Consider the following 19,052-nt stretch of genomic DNA (forward strand, 5'->3'; position numbering starts at 1 on the left):
TCACAAGCCCCAGTCATAGACAAACAAATGTCATATGACCAGATGCAATGACCAGCTACAGACCTGTCTCTAACCTTCCCTTTCTGGGGAAGGTAATTGGAAACAGCCGTATACCTTGAGCTAGTAGCCAAAATGTTACAAAACAACATTTATCACCCATTCCAGTCTGGCTTCAGGAAACATCACAGCACTGAAACTGCCCTCATCCAAATATGCAACCACCTGCTCATGGCAAGAGACAGAGGAGAGTGCTCCATCCTCATACTGCTAGACCTTTCTGCAGCCTTTGATACAGTTGACCATGACATCTTGATAAGCAGGCTACAGGACTACTGCGGCATTGATGGCATAGTTCTCCAGTGGTTCCAATCCTACTTGAGTGGCAGAACCTAAAAAGTGTCTGTGAGACCCTTCCTGTCCAGTATGAGGTGCCCCAGGACTCAATACTTTCTCCCCTGCTATTCACAATTTACATGTTACCACTTGGAAAACTATGACGACCAATTATATCTTTCCTTCAAGCATGGTGTAACAGACCCAACTCCAACTATAAACGGGCAGGTGAACCACAGCAATGGATGAGTGACAACCGGGTGAGACTAAATGCAGATAAAAAACTGAAGTCCTTCTGATCGGAGGGCAGCGCATGACAACAAAACAACTTAACTTGCAGTCTTCACCACTGGGAATAGGAGGGAAGGATCTACACAGCTCTGATCATGTGCGTAGCCTGAGAGTTCTAATTGATGGGGATTTGAACTTCAGATCTCACATCTGTGCTGTGGTGAAATCATCCTATTTTTACCTGAAGAACATCGCAAAAATCAAGCACCTCAACCACCCAGAAGATCTGCCAACCTTTGTTCATGCCTTTATTACATCCCGACTGGACTACTGTAATGTTTTTTACACTGGCCTTCCAAAAAAGGACTTGTACCGCCTTCAGGTGATACAGAATACTGCTGCCAGACTGCTAACCAACCAACTCCCTCACTGCCACATAACGCCAGTCCTACACTCCCTTCACTGTCTACCTATAAAATGGAGGGTCCTATTCAAGATCGGCCTACTGACCTTTAAATCACTACATAATCTGGGCCCTAGATACATGAAAGAAATGTTGCAGCTGCATAGCAATCCCTGCAATCTCAGATCCACAGGTTCTAATAATCTAGTCATACCCAGAGTCCACGTGAAAACTTTTGGTCCCAGAGCCTTCTGTCATGCTGCTCCTACGTTATGGAACTCCTTACCACAGCAGATCAGGACAGCTTCATCTCTGGACTTGTTTAAATCCAGACTGAAAACCCACCTGTTCAGTTTGGGATTTGCAGAAATATAACTTTTGTTGTGTGGAGACTTCATCCTACTACCAATTACTGAATCTGAGAGAGTCTAAGCGCTTTGAGTCCTATGGGAGAAAAGCGCTATTGAAATTTTATTGTTATATGACTCTAAAGAAAAAGCAAATAACTTGGAGTACCACAGCCCCCCTTTTATAATTTACATTTAGGCCAAAGGACACCACGGCCGTCACCCTCTAAGATCGGAACATTCCTAAAAAACCTACATCTACCTGAATTATCTGCACAACAAACCTCTACATTCACTTCCCCGATCACCATTGATGAGGTCCTTGTAGTGATCACACACTGTAAAAGCAAAGCCCCGCCTCCTGATGGATTTCACGTTAACACTATAAAGCTTTCCCTAACAAGTCCGCAAAACTAACCCCCTTATATAATCATTTCATGTGTACTGGAAAATGCCAGCAGAATTTACCCCTACCACAATATCACTCATCCCCAAACCCAACAAAGACCCGCAGTGACCCCACCAACTACTGCCCGATCTCATTGTAGAACAACGATACTAAATATCTGCTATGCGTCCGTGGTGATAGTAACGCGGAAGTTCATGCGTTCCTTTGGTGAGATGTAGCTGAAGCGCGGATATTACGTGCACGGACGGGCCGGAAGTTGTAAGGACGGAGCGAACAGGTGTATGGGACATAGGTGAGCTGGACAAAGATACAAGTGAGTGATAGGCCAGTTGCCCTCATGGGGGAGGGGCAGTGCAGTGGAGAGCAGGCCATTTACACTATTAAGCAATATAAAGCATTTACAGTGTTAAGTGGATGGGTGAAACGAAGGGGGAATTTGGATACATTTTTGATCTGGAGTGAGTGTGAAAATGTATCCAAATACCTCCTCCGTTTCACCCATCCACTTAATATTGTAAATGCTTAATATGCAGAACGAAGGGAGGCATTTGTAATGGAAGGAGAGGGTCAAAAAACAGGGAGGGAACCCCTCTGCGGTCACATGCTGGTAATAACCTCCTCCTCCTACCCACAATCCTTAAAGAGGAACTGTCGCGAAAATCTTAAAATTTAAAACACATACAAATAAGAAGTACATTTCTTGCAGAGTAAAATGAGCCATAAAATACTTTTCTCCTATGTTGCTGTCACTTACAGTAGGTAGTAGAAATCTGACATTACCGACAGGTTTTGGGCTAGTCCATCTCTTCATGGGGGATTCCCAGCATGGCCTTTTTTCTTTATAAAGACATTCCCTGAAAAAGATTTATACAAAGATGCTGGCCAGCCTCCCTGCTCACCGTTCTCTTTTTTTGGCAGTTGAACGGAGCAACTGCCTTTCACGAAGTCCTTTTAAAAATAAAGAAAACCCTAAGAACCCCCTATGAGAAGATGGGCTAGTACAAAACCTGTCGGTAATGTCAGATTTCTACTACCTACTGTAAGTGACAGCAACATAGGAGAAAAGTAATTTATGGCTCATTTAACTCCGGAAGAAACATGCTTCTTATTTGTGTATGTTAACACGTATTTTAAATTTTAAGATTTTAGCGACAGAGGTCCTTTAACTTCCAGCATCCAGAGCGGCAAAGTATCGCATGCAAATCATTAACGCTGCATAACTACCGACAGTTTTTCTCTTGGTTTTCGCATCCATATCGCTCCATTATCAACTTTTTCCGAACACTCCTCTAACTATCCTCGCACAGTGGTGAATTGCAAAACAAAAATGTTAAAATACCGAATACCTTTTATCACTTACTAACTCTCCTCTGGTGAATTAAGGCCATTGTTAACCCCCCTGGCGGTATGAAAAATTCCGCCAGGGGGCAGCGCAGCAGTTTTTTTTTTTTTCTTTTTTTAAATCATGTAGCGAGCCCAGGGCTCGCTACATGATAGCCGCTGCTCAGCGGCATCCCCTCAGCCCCGCCGATCGCCTCCGGCGATAGGCGATTTCCTGGAGGGCTTCCCCCGTCGCCATGGCGACGGGGCGGGATGACGTCAGCGACGTCGGGACGTCATTGGGAGTCCCGAACAACTGGGGGGGGGGGGGGGAGGGGGCGCCGCATCACATAGCGGCGATCGGGCGGGGCCGGCGGCGATCAGAGTGCTGGCGCAGCTAGCAAAGTGCTAGCTGCGTCCAGCAAAAAAAAAATTAGGAAAATCGGCCCAGCAGGGCCTGAGCGGCACCCTCCGGCGGCTTACCCCGTGTCCAGCACAGGGTTACCGCTAAGGAGGTTAATATCTTATACTTGCAAATGAGCTTATCCGCTTATCCGTAGCAGTCATGTGACACGGGGGAGAGGTCAAATTACAATCACAATCAACTTGTGATTAGACACAATGAGGGTGAAATAAACAGGCTCAACTCTCAAAATACATATTTAGTGCATTTCTCTCTGTTTTCCTTGTGTCCTGTGCAAGAGTTCAGGTCCACTTTAACTGACATGTCTCTGAAACAGGCCCTAACTAAAGGAAATGACCAGATAGTAGTTCCTGTTCTAATTTGAGCTTAAAGTGTACCTGAGATGAGGGATTAGCAATAAAATATACATACCTGGGGCTTCCTCCATTCTGATCGCTCCCACGGCATTTTCTTCTCACTCTCCGTTCACCAGGGTAAGCCCTCCGCTCCGGGGCCAGCGGCACATGCCCGGCCAAGCGCGCTCCCGTCATGTTCACGCCGCCTGGAGCACTCTGCGCCAGCACAACACTACTGCCCAGATGATGGGAGCGAGACAGGGGAGCATGCCTGGCCGGACTGCGCAGGCGCCGACTGGCCCCGACTGACGGATTTTCCAGGGCCAGTTGTGGGCGAATGGAGAGGGAGAAGAGGATGCTGTGGGAACGATCGGGCTGGAGGAAGCCCCAGGTATGTATATTTTATTGCGGAGGCTCCATTTCAGGTACACTTAAAGGATACCCGAACTGAAATGTGACATAATGAGATAGACATGTGTATGTACAGTGCCTAGCATACAAATAACTATGCTGTGTTCCTTTTTTTCTTTCTCTGCCTGAAAGAGTTAAATATCAGGTATGTAAGTGGCTGACTCAGTCCTGACTCAGACAGGAAGTGACTACAGTGTGACCCTCACTAATGAGAAATTCCCCTTTTTTACCTCTTTCTTGCTCTCGGAAGCCATTTTCTGCCAGGAAAGTGTTTTATAGTTGGAATTTCTTATCAGTGAGGGTCACGCTGTAGTCACTTCCTGTCTGAGTCAGGACTGAGTCAGCCACTTGCATACCTTATATTTAACTCTTTCATGAAGAGAGAGAGAAAAAGGAACACAGCCTAGTTATTTGTGTGCTAGGCACTGTACATACCCATGTCTATCTTATTATGGCAAATTTCAGTTTGGGTATCCTTTAAAGGGTTTTTTTTTTTAATGCCTTTTACGACAGGTTTTTTTTTTTTTAATGCCTTTTACGACCTTATGTTACAAAAGGAATACAGCATATTGATCATTGAAGAAAAGACATTCATATTGGAAAACATTCAAGGAAACTAATGCCAGCAATTTGCAAACATAATATAAACTTTACTAGGACACAGAATATAAAAACACTTAAAACCAAAAGTGGTTGTGGGGTCCAGAGAGCCTATACAGCACATAACAGAACAGCACATGCGGACAACACAACAGGCAACTAGTATCAATGATCCAAAAAGGATCGTGTGCCAACTAAAGCACAAAGCAACTGCACTCTTCAAGCCGCTGACAGACCAATGGAGCAATACAACACCTCCATACAATGAAACGTATATCCTGAACTGGTCAGACAAATCTATATGTAAATCACTTAGGCCTCAATTCATCAAGACTTATCGAATCAATTACCGACAGCTCGGTAAAATACCGAACTCGATAAGTTGATTTCAGGATTCATCATAGTTATCTACTAACAGCTGTTAGCAAACATTCGGTAATTATTCGGTAATCATTCGGTAATGATGCGATAAAATGGAAGAAAGTGCAATTCATGAAAATGATAGTGGGCGTGGTTTAGCGTTACATTTAGGATTAGTTATCTCCTTCACTGCTCTGTCGTTATTCCTGTCAGATCATTGCTGACAGAGAAGATGGAGCCATTTGAAGCGGTTATGTATCAGCTGAGAGTGATTCAAAGGCGCAGAAGGGCAAGAATGTCTAGAACTACACATCAATCTGCAAGAGAATGGATTTATTTGCTATACCAGGACATCGGCATTTCAGAATCAGAATCTTTATTATCGCCAAGCACGACTGGGTCGTGCCTGGAATTGGGCTTGGCACGTACAGGGTACTGATACAGGATATAGATACAGATACCGGACAAGTCAAGCAGTCAGAAAGGAACAGAACATAGTTACAACACAAAAAAAACCACCCAAAAAACACCCCCCCCAAAAATAGTCCGCTTGAGCTAAGGCGCCATCTATCCACGTGCAGAGTGCCTCAGTGCAGACATGGTGTTGTGGTGTGGGGATGGGCAGTTACGTGGAGAGAGTTCAGAAGGTTGACAGCCGAGGGAAAGAAACTGTTTTAATGCCTTGAGGTCTTGGTGAAGATGGCCTGGAACCGGAGCCTCCGGCTCGAGGGGAGCTGACTAAAGAAGCGATGGCCTGGGTGTGAGGGATCTCTTACAAGATTTCTCTTGAATCATCTTGTAAGAGAACACAGGCAGTGCCAGGGTTAACTAAATTGCTAACTCCACTACATTTTTTTCAAAAAAATCAAGCCGCAGCTGGCGAAATTGTGGGATTGTCCCAAACCACTTCCAGAATCCCGGTCCAGGTGTTAAGCCCTATTCAGAATGTTGCTACATGGTGTTCAAAGGACTGCCCTTTTTACCCACAATTCCACAGGAATCTTATGGCCTTGTGTTAAATTACCGCTGTAAAATGGAAATATCGACACGTTACCAAATGGTTACCGCATTGTTATCAATATTTTATCGAAGTCACACCGAATGCGGAAAACCTTGATGAATGCAACTAGAAATCGATAAATTTCGAGTTCGGTAATTTAACGAACTGGAAAAAGTTATCGCAAAGACAATGATGAATCGAGGCCTTATTACCTGAATGTGATTGTTGCTGTAATAAAGCCCCTCACGCACTCAAAGGACTACAGAACCCAAAATCCACCAATACTGAGTGGACAATATATTGTGGTTACTGGGTCATTTGGGTAATGACTATTGTTAACCGTTCTAGTTGTATTGTAAGTCTTTTGTATTTGGGGAAACCCATATGACAACAATGATGTAGTTAGTTTGCACAACAAGGACTCCCGTTAAATGTGAATTAGGCGCTAAGTGAAGATCTCTTGGTATAAAAGCTTAAACGCCAGCTCCTAGACACTCAAGCCTCGTTCACCAAGCTTTTGTTGTTATCCTTAGAGACCACAACTTTGCTTTACACCGGTTTTGGAAACGATTATCTTACTATATGTCCTGTATATTGCAAATCAGAATCAGAATTTATTATCGCCAAGTACAACGGTGAATTGTACCCGGAATTGGTTTTGGCGCATACAGGGTCGTTGGTGAAGAAACAAGAAATAGCATACAGTTAAGCATGGCACATACATAGACATGGGACAAGCATACATAGGACAACATTACAGCTTGTGCGTACAATTAGCAGAGTGCAGCATCGCATACAGTTAAGCATGGCACATACATATAACCAATAAAAGCAAAAATAAAAAACAAACAGAGAGCATTACAGCATACACGTACAGTTAACGTAATACAAGCATAGCAAAGCATACACTAATAGCAGGAACAGAAAAGAGTGGGACTGGAGGAGCAGCCTGAGAGCTGATATGAGCGCTGCCATCTTCGGCACTGGACGCTACACAGCGACACGCTCCCAACAAGACAGGTCCTACCGATTTGTCCACGAAAGTAGAGAGAAAGAAACTGAGAAAGTTGAGAGGCATCATGATCGAGGCGGACAGCAGAGTTCACTCGGACACCAGTTGCCTGAGGAGTAGCGCTCCTGATTACAAGTCCGCATGGCTGGGTAATGAGGGTGCAGACACAGCGGGGGGCCAGGGGGCACCTTTGCAGGACAGCAGTGGTGGATATGGGGCCGGGGGCCAGTGGTGGACAGGCCAGGGCGTTTACCTTTGGTGGTGGCAGGATGGTTGCAGTACACCCATGCCCAGACGCAGCAGCCAGCTCCACTGGGAGGGGGGCAGCATCCTCTCCTCTGTGGCTGAGTGGTAGCCTACCTACAGCAGGTAGAACGGCCATTCTGGGGCAGCGGCAGTGGACAGTCCCTGGCTGAGGCTTTTCTCTGTGCGTCATCTGGGTCTCCATGGCTGAGGCTCCCTGTAGTCTTGGTCGGCTGTGGAGCGGCGTCAGAGGAACAGCTGTGTTTCCTCAATAGGCGTGACCTAGTTCCCTAGCGAGGCCCTGAACAGCCCAGAGCGGCGGCCTGATCAGCTGATCGGCAATACAACAGCGGCGGCCTGGTCCCTGACGGGCAGCCTCCGATCAGCCGAAAGCAGTGTCGGAGGAGCAGCTGACTCTTTCCGCCGTGTGGCCTCCCTGGCAGCAGCCGAGATGAGGTATAGTTGGCGTGGAGGCAGCATGGGCAGCGAGCGATGTCTCGGCTGCACGGCGCCCCCGCCCTCCCCCGGCTGCAGCGATCCATCCCCACCGCGGAGCAGAGCACGTGGGCTGGAAGCGTCCGACCTCCCGATCCGCCAGCCGATGCGCACCCGAGGTCCCCGCATCCTCCCCAGGTGGGTCTAGGAGGGCGGGTGGGCGCAAGGCGAGGGTTTAGGAGAGAAAGGACGAAAAAGGCCGGAGCCCTGTGGCCGAGGTGTCCGAACACGGCGCCATCTTGATGAATCTTGATGCTCAAACATGGCGATGTGTTCAAACCGGTGTTAAATATGTGACAATGCATGCAATGTTTTGTATGCTACTTATCAAGATTTAATAAAAAACATAGATGGAAAAAAATTCAACATGCACTCATAGCAAAAAAAAAAAGATACCGCTTCCCCAGTTACCTAGATCCCTCCATCATTTTATAAATGGATCCTTATAACTAGAAGAAGGAATATCTGTATGGTACAACATCCCACTTTCTAAGCAAACTAACTCCCTGGATAAACATTTAAAAGCCTGGCCAACAGAATTACACTCCCCATTAGCAGAAAGTCAACTCATTTTCGCATCATGTGCACTTCTGCCCCTATCTACAGTGGTTTACAAAATTATTCGTCCCTCTTGAAGTTTTCCACATTTTGTCACATTACTGCCACAAACATGAATCAATTTTATTGGAATTCCACATGAAAGACCAATACAAAGTGGTGTACACGTGAGAAGTGGATCGAAAATCATACACGATTCCAAACATTTAAAAAACACTACAAAGTGGGGTGTGTGTAATTATTCAGCCCCCTGAGTCAATACTTTCTAGAACCACCTTTTGCTGCAATTACGGCTGCCAGTCTTTTAGAGTATGTCTCTATCGGCTTTGCACATCTAGAGACTGAAATCCTTGCCCTTTCTTCTTTGCAAAACAGCTCCAGCTCAGTCAGATTAGATGGACAGCATTTGTGAACAGCAGTTTTCAGATCTTGCCACAGATTCTCGATTGGATTTAGATCTGGACTTTGGGCCATTCTAACACATGAATATGTTTTGTTTTAAACCATTCCATTGTTGCCCTGGCTTTATGTTTAGGGTCGTTGTCCTGCTGGAAGGTGAACCTCCGCCCCAGTCTTAACCTCCTTGGCGGTAATCCCGAGCTGAGCTCGGGGTATGCCGCCGGAGGTGGCCGCTCAGGCCCTGCTGGGCCGATTTCGATTCTGTAAAAAGCAGCACACGCAGCCGGCACTTTGCCAGCCGCGTGTGCTGCCCGATCGCCGCCGCTCCGCGGCGATCCGCCGCGTGCAGCGGCGAAAGAGGGTCCCCCCAGCCGCCCGAGCCCAGCGCAGCCGGAACAAACAGTTCCGGCCGGCGCTAGGGGCTGGATCGGGCGGCTCTGACGTCAGGACGTCGACTGACGTCCATGATGTCACTCCGCTCGTCGCCATGGCGACGAGGAAAGCGAAACAAGATAGGCCGCTCCTTGCGGCCTATCTTGTTACTTTCGATTGCCGGAGGCGATCGAAAGTACGCTTCCAGAGCGCCCTCTAGTGGGCTTTCATGCAGCCAACTTTCAGTTGGCTGCATGAAATACTTTTTTTTTAATTTAAAAAAAACCCTCCCGCAGCCTCCCTGGCGATTTTAATAGAACGCCAGGGAGGTTAAGTCTTTGCAGACTCCAAGAGGTTTTCTTCCAAGATTGCCCTGTGTTTGGCTCCATCCATCTTCCCATCAACTCTGACCAGCTTCTCTGTCCCTGCTGAAGAGAAGCACCCCCTGAGCATGATGCTGCCACCACCATATTTGACAGTGGGGATGATGTGTTCAGAGTGATGTGCAGTGTTAGTTTTCCGCCACACATAGCAATTTGCATTTGGGCCAAAAAGTTCAATTTTGGTCTCATCTGACCAGAGCACCTTCTTCCACATGGTTGCTGTGTCCCCCACATGGCTTGTGGCAAACGGGACTTCTTATGCTTTCTGTTAACAATGCCTTTCTCCTTGCCACTCTTCCATTAAGGCCAACTTTGTACAGTGCATGACTAATAGTTGTCCCATGGACAGAGTCTCCCACCTAAGCTGTAGATCTCTGCAGCTCATCCAGAGTCACCATGGGTCTCTTGACTGCATTTCTGATGAGTGCTCTCCTTGTTCGGCCTGTGAGTTTAGGTGGATGGCCTTGTCTTGGTAGGTTTACAGTTGTGCCATACTCCTTCCATTTCTTAATGATCGCTTGAACAGTGCTCCGTGGGATGTTCAAGGCTTTGGAAATCTTTTTGTAGCCCAAGCCTGCTTGAAATTTCTCAATAACTTGATCCCTGACCTGTCTGGTGTGTTCTTTGGACTTCACGGTGTTGTTGCTCCCAATATTCTCTCAGACAACCTCTGAGGCCCTCACAGAGCAGCTGTATTTGTACTGACATTAGATTACACACAGGTGCACTCTATTTAGTCATTAGCACTCATCAGGCAATGTCTATGGGCAACTGGCTGCACTCAGACCGAAGGGGGCTGAATAATTATGCACACCCCACTTTGCAGTTATTTATTTGTAAAAAAAAAATGTTTGGAATCATGTATGATTTTTGTTCCACTTCTCACATGTACACCACTTTGTATTGGTCTTTTCACAGGGAATTCCAATAAAATGTATTCATGTTTGTGGCAGTAATATGACAAAATGTGGAAAACTTCAAGGGGGCCGAATACTTTTGCAAACCACTGTATATAAACCAGTATTCTGCCCCTAACAAGCTGTATAAACCACTATTCTTCCCCTATTAAGCTATATAAACCACTATCTGTCCCTAACTAGCTGTATAAACCACTATGAGACCATCTCCGAAAATACTACTCCACCGGTGCTGTACCCCTGGAAGACTAGCTTATTCCTCCGGCTCCACCGGTGCTATACCCCTGGAAGACTAGCTCATTTCTCTAGCTCCACAGGTGCTATACCCCTGGAAGACTAGCTCATTCCTCTAGCTCCACCGGTGCTGTACCCCTGGAAGACCAGCTCATTTCTCTAGCTCCACAGGTGCTATACCCCTGGAAGACTAGCTCATTCCTCTAGCTCCACCGGTGCTGTACCCCTGGAAGACTAGCTCATTCCTCTAGCTCCACCGGTGCTGTACCCCTGGAAGACCAGCTCATTTCTCTAGCTCCACAGGTGCTATACCCCTGGAAGACTAGCTTATTCCTCTAGCTCCAACAGTGCTATACCCCTGGAAGACTAGCTCATTCCTCTAGCTCCACCGGTGCTGTACCCCTGGAAGACTAGCTCATTCCTATGGCTCCACCGGTGCTGTACCCCTGGAAGACTAGCTCATTCCTCTAGCTCCACCGGTGCTGTACCCCTGGAAGACTAGCTCATTCCTCTAGCTCCACCGGTGCTGTACCCCTGGAAGATCAGGTCATTCCTCTAGCTCCACAGGTGCTATACCCCTGGAAGACTAGCTCATTTCTCTAGCTCCACAGGTGCTGTACCCCTAGAAGACCAGCTCATTCCTCTAGCTCCACAGGTGCTATACCCCTGGAAGACTAGCTCATTCCTATGGCTCCACCGGTGCTGTACCCCTGGAAGACTAGCTCATTCCTCTAGCTCCACCGGTGCTGTACCCCTGGAAGACTAGCTCATTCCTCTAGCTCCACCGGTGCTGTACCCCTGGAAGATCAGGTCATTCCTCTAGCTCCACAGGTGCTATACCCCTGGAAGACTAGCTCATTTCTCTAGCTCCACCGGTGCTGTACCCCTGGAAGACTAGCTCATTCCTCTAGCTCCACCGGTGCTATACCCCTGGAAGACTAGCTCATTTCTCTAGCTCCACAGGTGCTTTACCCCTAGAAGACCAGCTCATTCCTCTAGCTCCACAGGTGCTATACCCCTGGAAGACTAGCTCATTCCTCTAGCTCCACCGGTGCTGTACCCCTGGAAGACTAGCTCATTCCTCTAGCTCCACCGGTGCTGTACCCCTGGAAGACTAGCTCATTCCTCTAGCTCCACCGGTGCTGTACCCCTGGAAGACTAGCTCATTCCTATGGCTTCACCGGTGCTGTACCCCTGGAAGACTAGCTCATTCCTCCGGCTCCACCGGTGCTGTACCCCTGGAAGACCAGCTCATTCCTCTAGCTCATACCACTAGCTCGACCGGTGCTATACCCCTGGAAGACTAGCTCATTCCTATGGCTCCACCGGTGCTATACCCCTGGAAGACTAGCTCATTCCTCTAGCTCCATCGGTGCTGTACCCCTAGAAGACTCTCATTCCTCTAGCTCCACCGGTGCTATACCCCTGGAAGACAAGCGAATTCCTCCGGCTCCACCGGTGCTATACCCCTTGAAGACTAGCTCATTCCTCTAGCTCCACAGGTGCTGTACCCCTGGAAGACTAGCTCATTCCTATGGCTCCACCGGTGCTGTACCCCTGGAAGACTAGCTCATTCCTCTAGCTCCATCGGTGCTGTACCCCTAGAAGACTAGCTCATTCCTCTAGCTCCACCGGTGCTATACCCCTGGAAGACAAGGTAATTCCTCTAGCTCCACCGGTGCTATATACCCCTTGAAGACTAGCTCATTCCTCTAGCTCCACCGGTGCTGTACCCCTAGAAGACTAGCTCATTCCTCTAGCTCCACCGGTGCTGTACCCCTGGAAGATCAGGTCATTCCTCTAGCTCCACAGGTGCTATACCCCTGGAAGACTAGCTCATTTCTCTAGCTCCACCGGTGCTGTACCCCTGGAAGACTAGCTCATTCCTCTAGCTCCACCGGTGCTATACCCCTGGAAGACTAGCTCATTCCTCTAGCTCCACCGGTGCTGTACCCCTGGAAGACTAGCTCATTCCTATGGCTTCACCGGTGCTGTACCCCTGGAAGACTAGCTCATTCCTCTAGCTCCACCGGTGCTGTACCCCTGGAAGACTAGCTCATTCCTATGGCTTCACCGGTGCTGTACCCCTGGAAGACTAGCTCATTCCTCTGGCTCCACCGGTGCTATACCCCCGGAAGACTAGCTCATTCCTCTAGCTCCACCGGTGCTTTACCCCTGGAAGACCAGCTCATTCCTCCGGCTCATTCCTCTAGCTCCACAGGTGCTATACCTCTGAAAAACTAGCTCATTCTTCTAGCTCCACCAGTGCTATACCCTTGAAAGACTAGCTCATTCCTCTAGCTCCACCAGTGGTATACCCCTAGAAGACTACCTCATTCCTATGGCTTCACCGGTGCTATACCCCTGGAAGACTAGCTCATTCCTCCGGCTCCACCGGTGCTGTACCCCTGGAAGACTAGCTCATTCCTCTATCTCCACCGGTGCTATACCCCTGGAAGACCAGCTCATTCCTCTAGCTCATACCTCTAGCTCCACCGGTGCTGTACCCCTGGAAGACAAGCTAATTCCTCCGGCTCCACTGGTGCTATACCCCTTGAAGACTAGCTCATTCCTCTAGCTCCACAGGTGCTATACCCCTGGAAGACTAGCTCATTCCTTTAGCTCCATCGGTGCTGTACCCCTAGAAGACTAGCTCATTCCTCTAGCTCCACCGGTGCTATACCCCTGGAAGACAAGGTAATTCCTCTAGCTCCACCGGTGCTATACCCCTTGAAGACTAGCTCATTCCTCTAGCTCCACCGGTGCTGTACCCCTAGAAGACTAGCTCATTTCTCTAGCTCCACCGGTGCTATACCCCTGGAAGACCAGCTCATTCCTCTAGCTCATACCTCTAGCTCCACCGCTGCTATACCCCTGGAAGACCAGCTCATTCCTCTAGCTCATACCTCTAGCTCCACAGGTGCTATACCCCTGGAAGATCAGGTCATTCCTCTAGCTCCACAGGTGCTATACCCCTGGAAGACTAGCTCATTTCTCTAGCTCCACCGGTGCTGTACCCCTGGAAGACTATCTCATTCCTCTAGCTCCACCGGTGCTATACTCCTGGAAGACTAGCTCATTCCTCTAGCTCCACCGGTGCTGTACCCCTGGAAGACTAGCTCATTCCTCTAGCTCCACCTGTGCTGTACCCCTGGAAGACTAGCTCATTCCTATGGCTTCACCAGTGCTATACCCCTGGAAGACTAGCTCATTCCTCTAGCTCCACCGGTGCTGTACCCCTGGAAGACTAGCTCATTCCTATGGCTTCATCGGTGCTGTACCCCTGGAAGACTAGCTCATTCCTCTGGCTCCACCGGTGCTGTACCCCTGAAAGACCAGCTCATTCCTCTAGCTCATACCTCTAGCTCCACCGGTGCTATACCCCTGGAAGACTAGCTCATTCCTCTAGCTCCACCGGTGCTTTACCCCTGGAAGACAAGCTCATTCCTCCGGCTCATTCCTCTAGCTCCACCGGTGCTATACCCCTGGAAGACTAGCTCATTCCTCTAGCTCCACCAGTGCTATACCCCTAGAAGACTACCTCATTCCTATGGCTTCACTGGTGCTATACCCCTGGAAGACTAGCTCATTCCTCTAGCTCCACCGGCGCTGTACCCCTGGAATACTAGCTCATTCCTCTAGCTCCACCGGTGCTATACCCCTGGAAGACTAGCTCATTCCTCTAGCTCCACCGGTGCTATACCTCTGAAAAACTAGCTCATTCCTCTAGCTCCATCGGTGCTGTACCCCTAGAAGACTAGCTCTTTCCTCTAGCTCCACCGGTGCTGTACCCCTAGAAGACTACCTCATTCCTATGGCTTCACCGGTGCATTACTGTGTGTTTAGTGCAGTGTTTTGTGTTTACTGGGTTGTGCTTTACTGTGTGTGTAGCGCTGGGTTTTGCGCTTTTGCTTGTTGAGTAGTGTAATAACTGTATAATCCGTTTTTTGTCTCTTGCAGAAACTTGCGTCTTCGCCTTTCTTGGTTTGTCCATCTTCAGCTTCCCACACAAGTTTGAAATCTCATTTGTAATTTGGTGTATTGTGAGTACCTGTCGCATGTTTTTTACTGTGAATACCTGTCATGTGTTCTGTGAGTACCTGTCACGGCGTACGAGAGGAATCGCCACCGGGAGACTTGGGCGCAGGATACAGCTGGTATGGCTTATCCTGCTGCTGCACAAGGTCGACGTGGATAGTGGGGAATGAAATAATTCGGCTTCCAGCAATTGCTTGAGGCCAAATTACAGTGTTTTATAGGTAACTTCAGCTCCGTCTTCTGATGGCGCCGAAGTTACTCCCTGTGCGCTGCTATAGCTGTAATTCCTATTACGGCCCATGGTGGCGCCGGCTGCGCCCAAGTCTCCTGCGCTGGTTTGGAAGTGTTCACTTGTCACGTGTTTTGTACTGTTGAAGTTACGCAGATGTCTGAGAAGCACACTGTATATAGAAAAAAACAGTTCAGATAGCTGCGCTCAGTTCATACATCAATAGGTCCACTTCATCCCGTGTTGTCCCTTTGAGCATAAAAACACCTCGAAAAAGAACATGGGAAATAACAGTGCAGACGGTTTTAAAAAGGACTGTCACCCCGTCAGATCGAACATGTACACAAGCTTACCAATACTGTGATAGGTTAGGGGGGCGGGGACCACCTCCACCAACTATAATCATGCACTATCCTCAAACAAGTAAATGCTCCCTGTCATAAATAAAGCAAGAAGTTTTGAATCACGATGATACTATTTATAAATAAAGGTGAGAGTATGGCTAGTTCCACTTCACTGTAGATATTTATTCCGTAATTGGACAGACTATAATCAGCCTCCAAAACAGGGATAAGTTCATATACAGTATTCCACCTCAAAACAAGCACAATTGCGTCCAACGTGTAAAACCAACATTTAATAAACTCTTATAAAAGTATTGTGCGTACATGTTAAAAAGCCTTGTAAAGCATGTCACAAGTATACTACCGATCCCCCAGTCTAGGGCCACGGCACAGCTTGCTTCTCGTCGTCTCCCGTGTTCAGCGTCCTGCTCGCCGCTCTTAAGCCACGCCCTACTGGTTTCGTCACAGTATGTGACTCAGAAGCTAACTGGGCCAATAAATACCTGATGTCGCTAGTCGGAGGGCGTGCCTACGCGCGTCATGCCACTGCCCGTCCTCCAAGAGGAAATTCCGCCCACACTAACTACCATATTGTCTGTGTTGACGCCGCTCATGTGACCATACAGGTCATTACGTCAACTAAGGCACAAAGCCCAACCCATATGTTAAACACTGCCCTCCCCCCAGCAAACGTCAGATCTCATTTACTCCCCTTGGCAATGTTGTGAATGCTTTCCTCATAGCAACCCGCAATATGACCACTCCAACTACATTTTAACTGTTCTAGCCGCAGCCTATAACTAGACGGGCGATCGGTTTACATCAATCTCACTCCCGGGGGGCATTGCCACTTCAATTACAAACATACTAGCCTGTCACTAACATTTTGTCTACTGCTGCTTGACTCTGCATCTATACATCATCTAGAGCATTTCACATATCGTTTCACTTGAGAATAGGTCTACCAGTTACATTTCTCTCTTATACTATTATATTAGTTTGTCTCTCTACTCTATTAGGAATTATACAGTTCAATGAGTTATGAAGATCAGAGGTGTGGTCCTCATCTACATTCTCGTATTCCCACCACATATTCCAACAGTTCCAACTTCATCTCCTGACAGTCATTAGTTGTACAGAACTCCCATTCTAGTTTATATAACTCATCTGACTTTTCACATAGTTTTATGGTTATCTCCCCCTTCCCATGTATTCCCCTCTTATGATCATATACAGTATTCTGCTTTATTCATAGTATTTTCTTATGGCATCCAGTTCATACATGACCTTAGTCATACATCTATCATTCAGGGCACCATAAATTAAAGGGGTATTCCGCCCTAAGCTTATCATTTGTAAGGAAGCAGTTTATATCCAAATCGATATTTAGCCCATCTGGGTACATGCTTTGAAGTGTGTAGATCCACCTGGTTTCTGCTTGGCATAATTTGCGTAATTTATGACAGCCTCTCCAATTTGGCTGTATTTTTTCAATGACGTTGATCAGGGAGCATTTACTTGTTTGAGGATAGTGTATGATTGTTGTTGGTGGAGGTGGTCCCCACCCCCCTAACCTATCACAGTATTGGTAAGCTTGTGTACGTGTTTGAACTGACGGGGTGACAGCTCTTTTTAAAACAGTCTGCACTATTATTTCCTATGTTATTTTTCGAGGTGTTTTTATGCTCAAAGGGACAACACGGGATGAAGTGGACCTATTGATGTATGAACTGAGCGCAGCTATCTGAACTGTTTTTTACATATCGGGACTGGTAACTATACATAGCGCCTCTGGTAGACTACTGATTTTAGTGCTGCAATACTGTGTGTGCCCGTATATAGAAAAGTAGACACAGAAAGAGAGACTGGCACACACCAATGTCTTTCTTTCTGTCTGTCTCAGAATGATGGCAAAGTTTTAATAGGTGTGCCATGACCCACAAATCCTACAAGTGTACCATATGGGTTACAGTAACCGAAAAGCTATTTTTTGACAGCCCTTCTTTTTTGGGTGAAACCCTGGGAGTTTGAGCTCCCATCTTAAAGCGGAATATAACCCAGAATTTCTTCTTTGCTCTAAAGCCCAATCTACACGATACGATTCTTTGTGCGATTCGATTACAATTCTATTTACGATCTGATTAAATCCGACATGTCCGATTGGGATTCGATTCGATACAATTCGATTTGCCATTGCAAAACAATGGCAAATCGAATGGAATCGAATCCCGATCGGACATGTCGGATTTAATCGGATCGTAAATAGAATCGTAATCGCATCACATAAAGAATTGTATCGTGTGGATGGGGCTTAAAAGATTATTTACAGCATATAATATACTAACACAATGTTTTTTGGGTTTTTTTTTTTAGTAAAACAGCATTCAAAGGGTTACATCACAGGGCTGACTCTTTCTTCTGCAGGGAGAACCTGCATCCAAACTGCTTATCTTATCTTGTGTACACATTCTTTACTTAATACATTTATGTAAACATTCTCTGGCTGTGCAGGACTTCAGCTGATGAGTCCTGAAGTGAAAAACAGATCAGAAATCACTGCTGGCAGCATTTACAACAGAATGACAACATTTATAAATAAAATGCACCAGCAGCTTTCAAAGTAAATTAACTGAACCTTGGGAAGTTATAATATCTAAATGAATTATAATACTTGTGCACAAAAGCAAATATGATAATTGTATGGGTTATAAAAAGTAGGAAAACACATTTTTGTTGAAAATTTTGTCAGAGTTTTAAACCGTTTTAAAGAGAATCTGTATTGTTAAAATCGCACAAAAGTAAACATACCAGTGCGTTAGGGGACATCTCCTATTCCCCTCTGTCACAATTTCGCCGCTCCCCGCTGCATTAAAAGTGGGTAAAAACATTTTTAAAAAGTTTGTTTATAAACAAACAAAATGGCCACCGAAACAGGAAGTAGTTTGATGTACAGTATGTCCACGCATAGAAAATACATCCATACACAATCAGGCTGTATACAGCCTTCCTTTTGAATCTCAAGAGCTCATTTATGTGTTTCTTTCCCCCTGCAGCTCTCATCCACTGAAGTGTCAGGCTGTTTCTTCCTGCAGAGTGCAGACAGATCTGCCCGTATGTAATTCATCAGTATGTGAAAGCCCAGCCAGCTCAGAGGACGATTTATCCAGCTTGTAAAAGATAATAGAGCAGAGAGAAGCTGCACTAATCTAAATAACACACAGGCAGTGTGCAGAGAGGGGCCTGGAGGGGGGAGATGCATCACAGAACCACAACACTGAAGAACTTGGCAGCCTTCCAGACACAGGCTGACAAGTCCGACAGGGGAAAGATAAGCTGATTTATTACAGAGATGGTAATAGAAGAAAGTGCTGCAGTAAACCAGAGCACATTAGAATAGATATAGGAACTTGTAGGATGGTAGAAAATAGGATTACATTTTTGTTACGGAGTCTCTTTAAATAGTCCTAGTGTGGAGGGGGATTTGGCTACCACCAGAGAAGATGAATGCTTGACTTCCCCCTCTGTCTCCAGTAGCGACCCAAAGAACCGTATCCATCCGCTGGGATTGTTTTTTTTTTTAGTTTTCTCTTAGATCATTTTTTCATATTCTATTTAAAAAAAACTTTTCAGCTTTTTGCAGCTAAAAAAGTACCAA

General features: G+C 46.8%; 1 protein-coding gene across 1 annotated transcript in view; it reads left to right on the plus strand.

Moving 5' to 3' along the window:
- SLC9A8 (solute carrier family 9 member A8) overlaps nt 1-19,052 on the plus strand; it is a 116,823-nt gene that overhangs the window by 54,350 nt on the left and 43,421 nt on the right. The window contains exon 11 of the mRNA XM_068264346.1: nt 14,747-14,829. Coding sequence (XP_068120447.1) covers nt 14,747-14,829 — 83 coding nt within the window. The remainder of the gene's footprint in view (nt 1-14,746; nt 14,830-19,052) is intronic.

The sequence above is a fragment of the Hyperolius riggenbachi genome, chromosome 12 (genome assembly GCF_040937935.1).
Source record: "Hyperolius riggenbachi isolate aHypRig1 chromosome 12, aHypRig1.pri, whole genome shotgun sequence".
NCBI lineage: Eukaryota > Metazoa > Chordata > Amphibia > Anura > Hyperoliidae > Hyperolius > Hyperolius riggenbachi.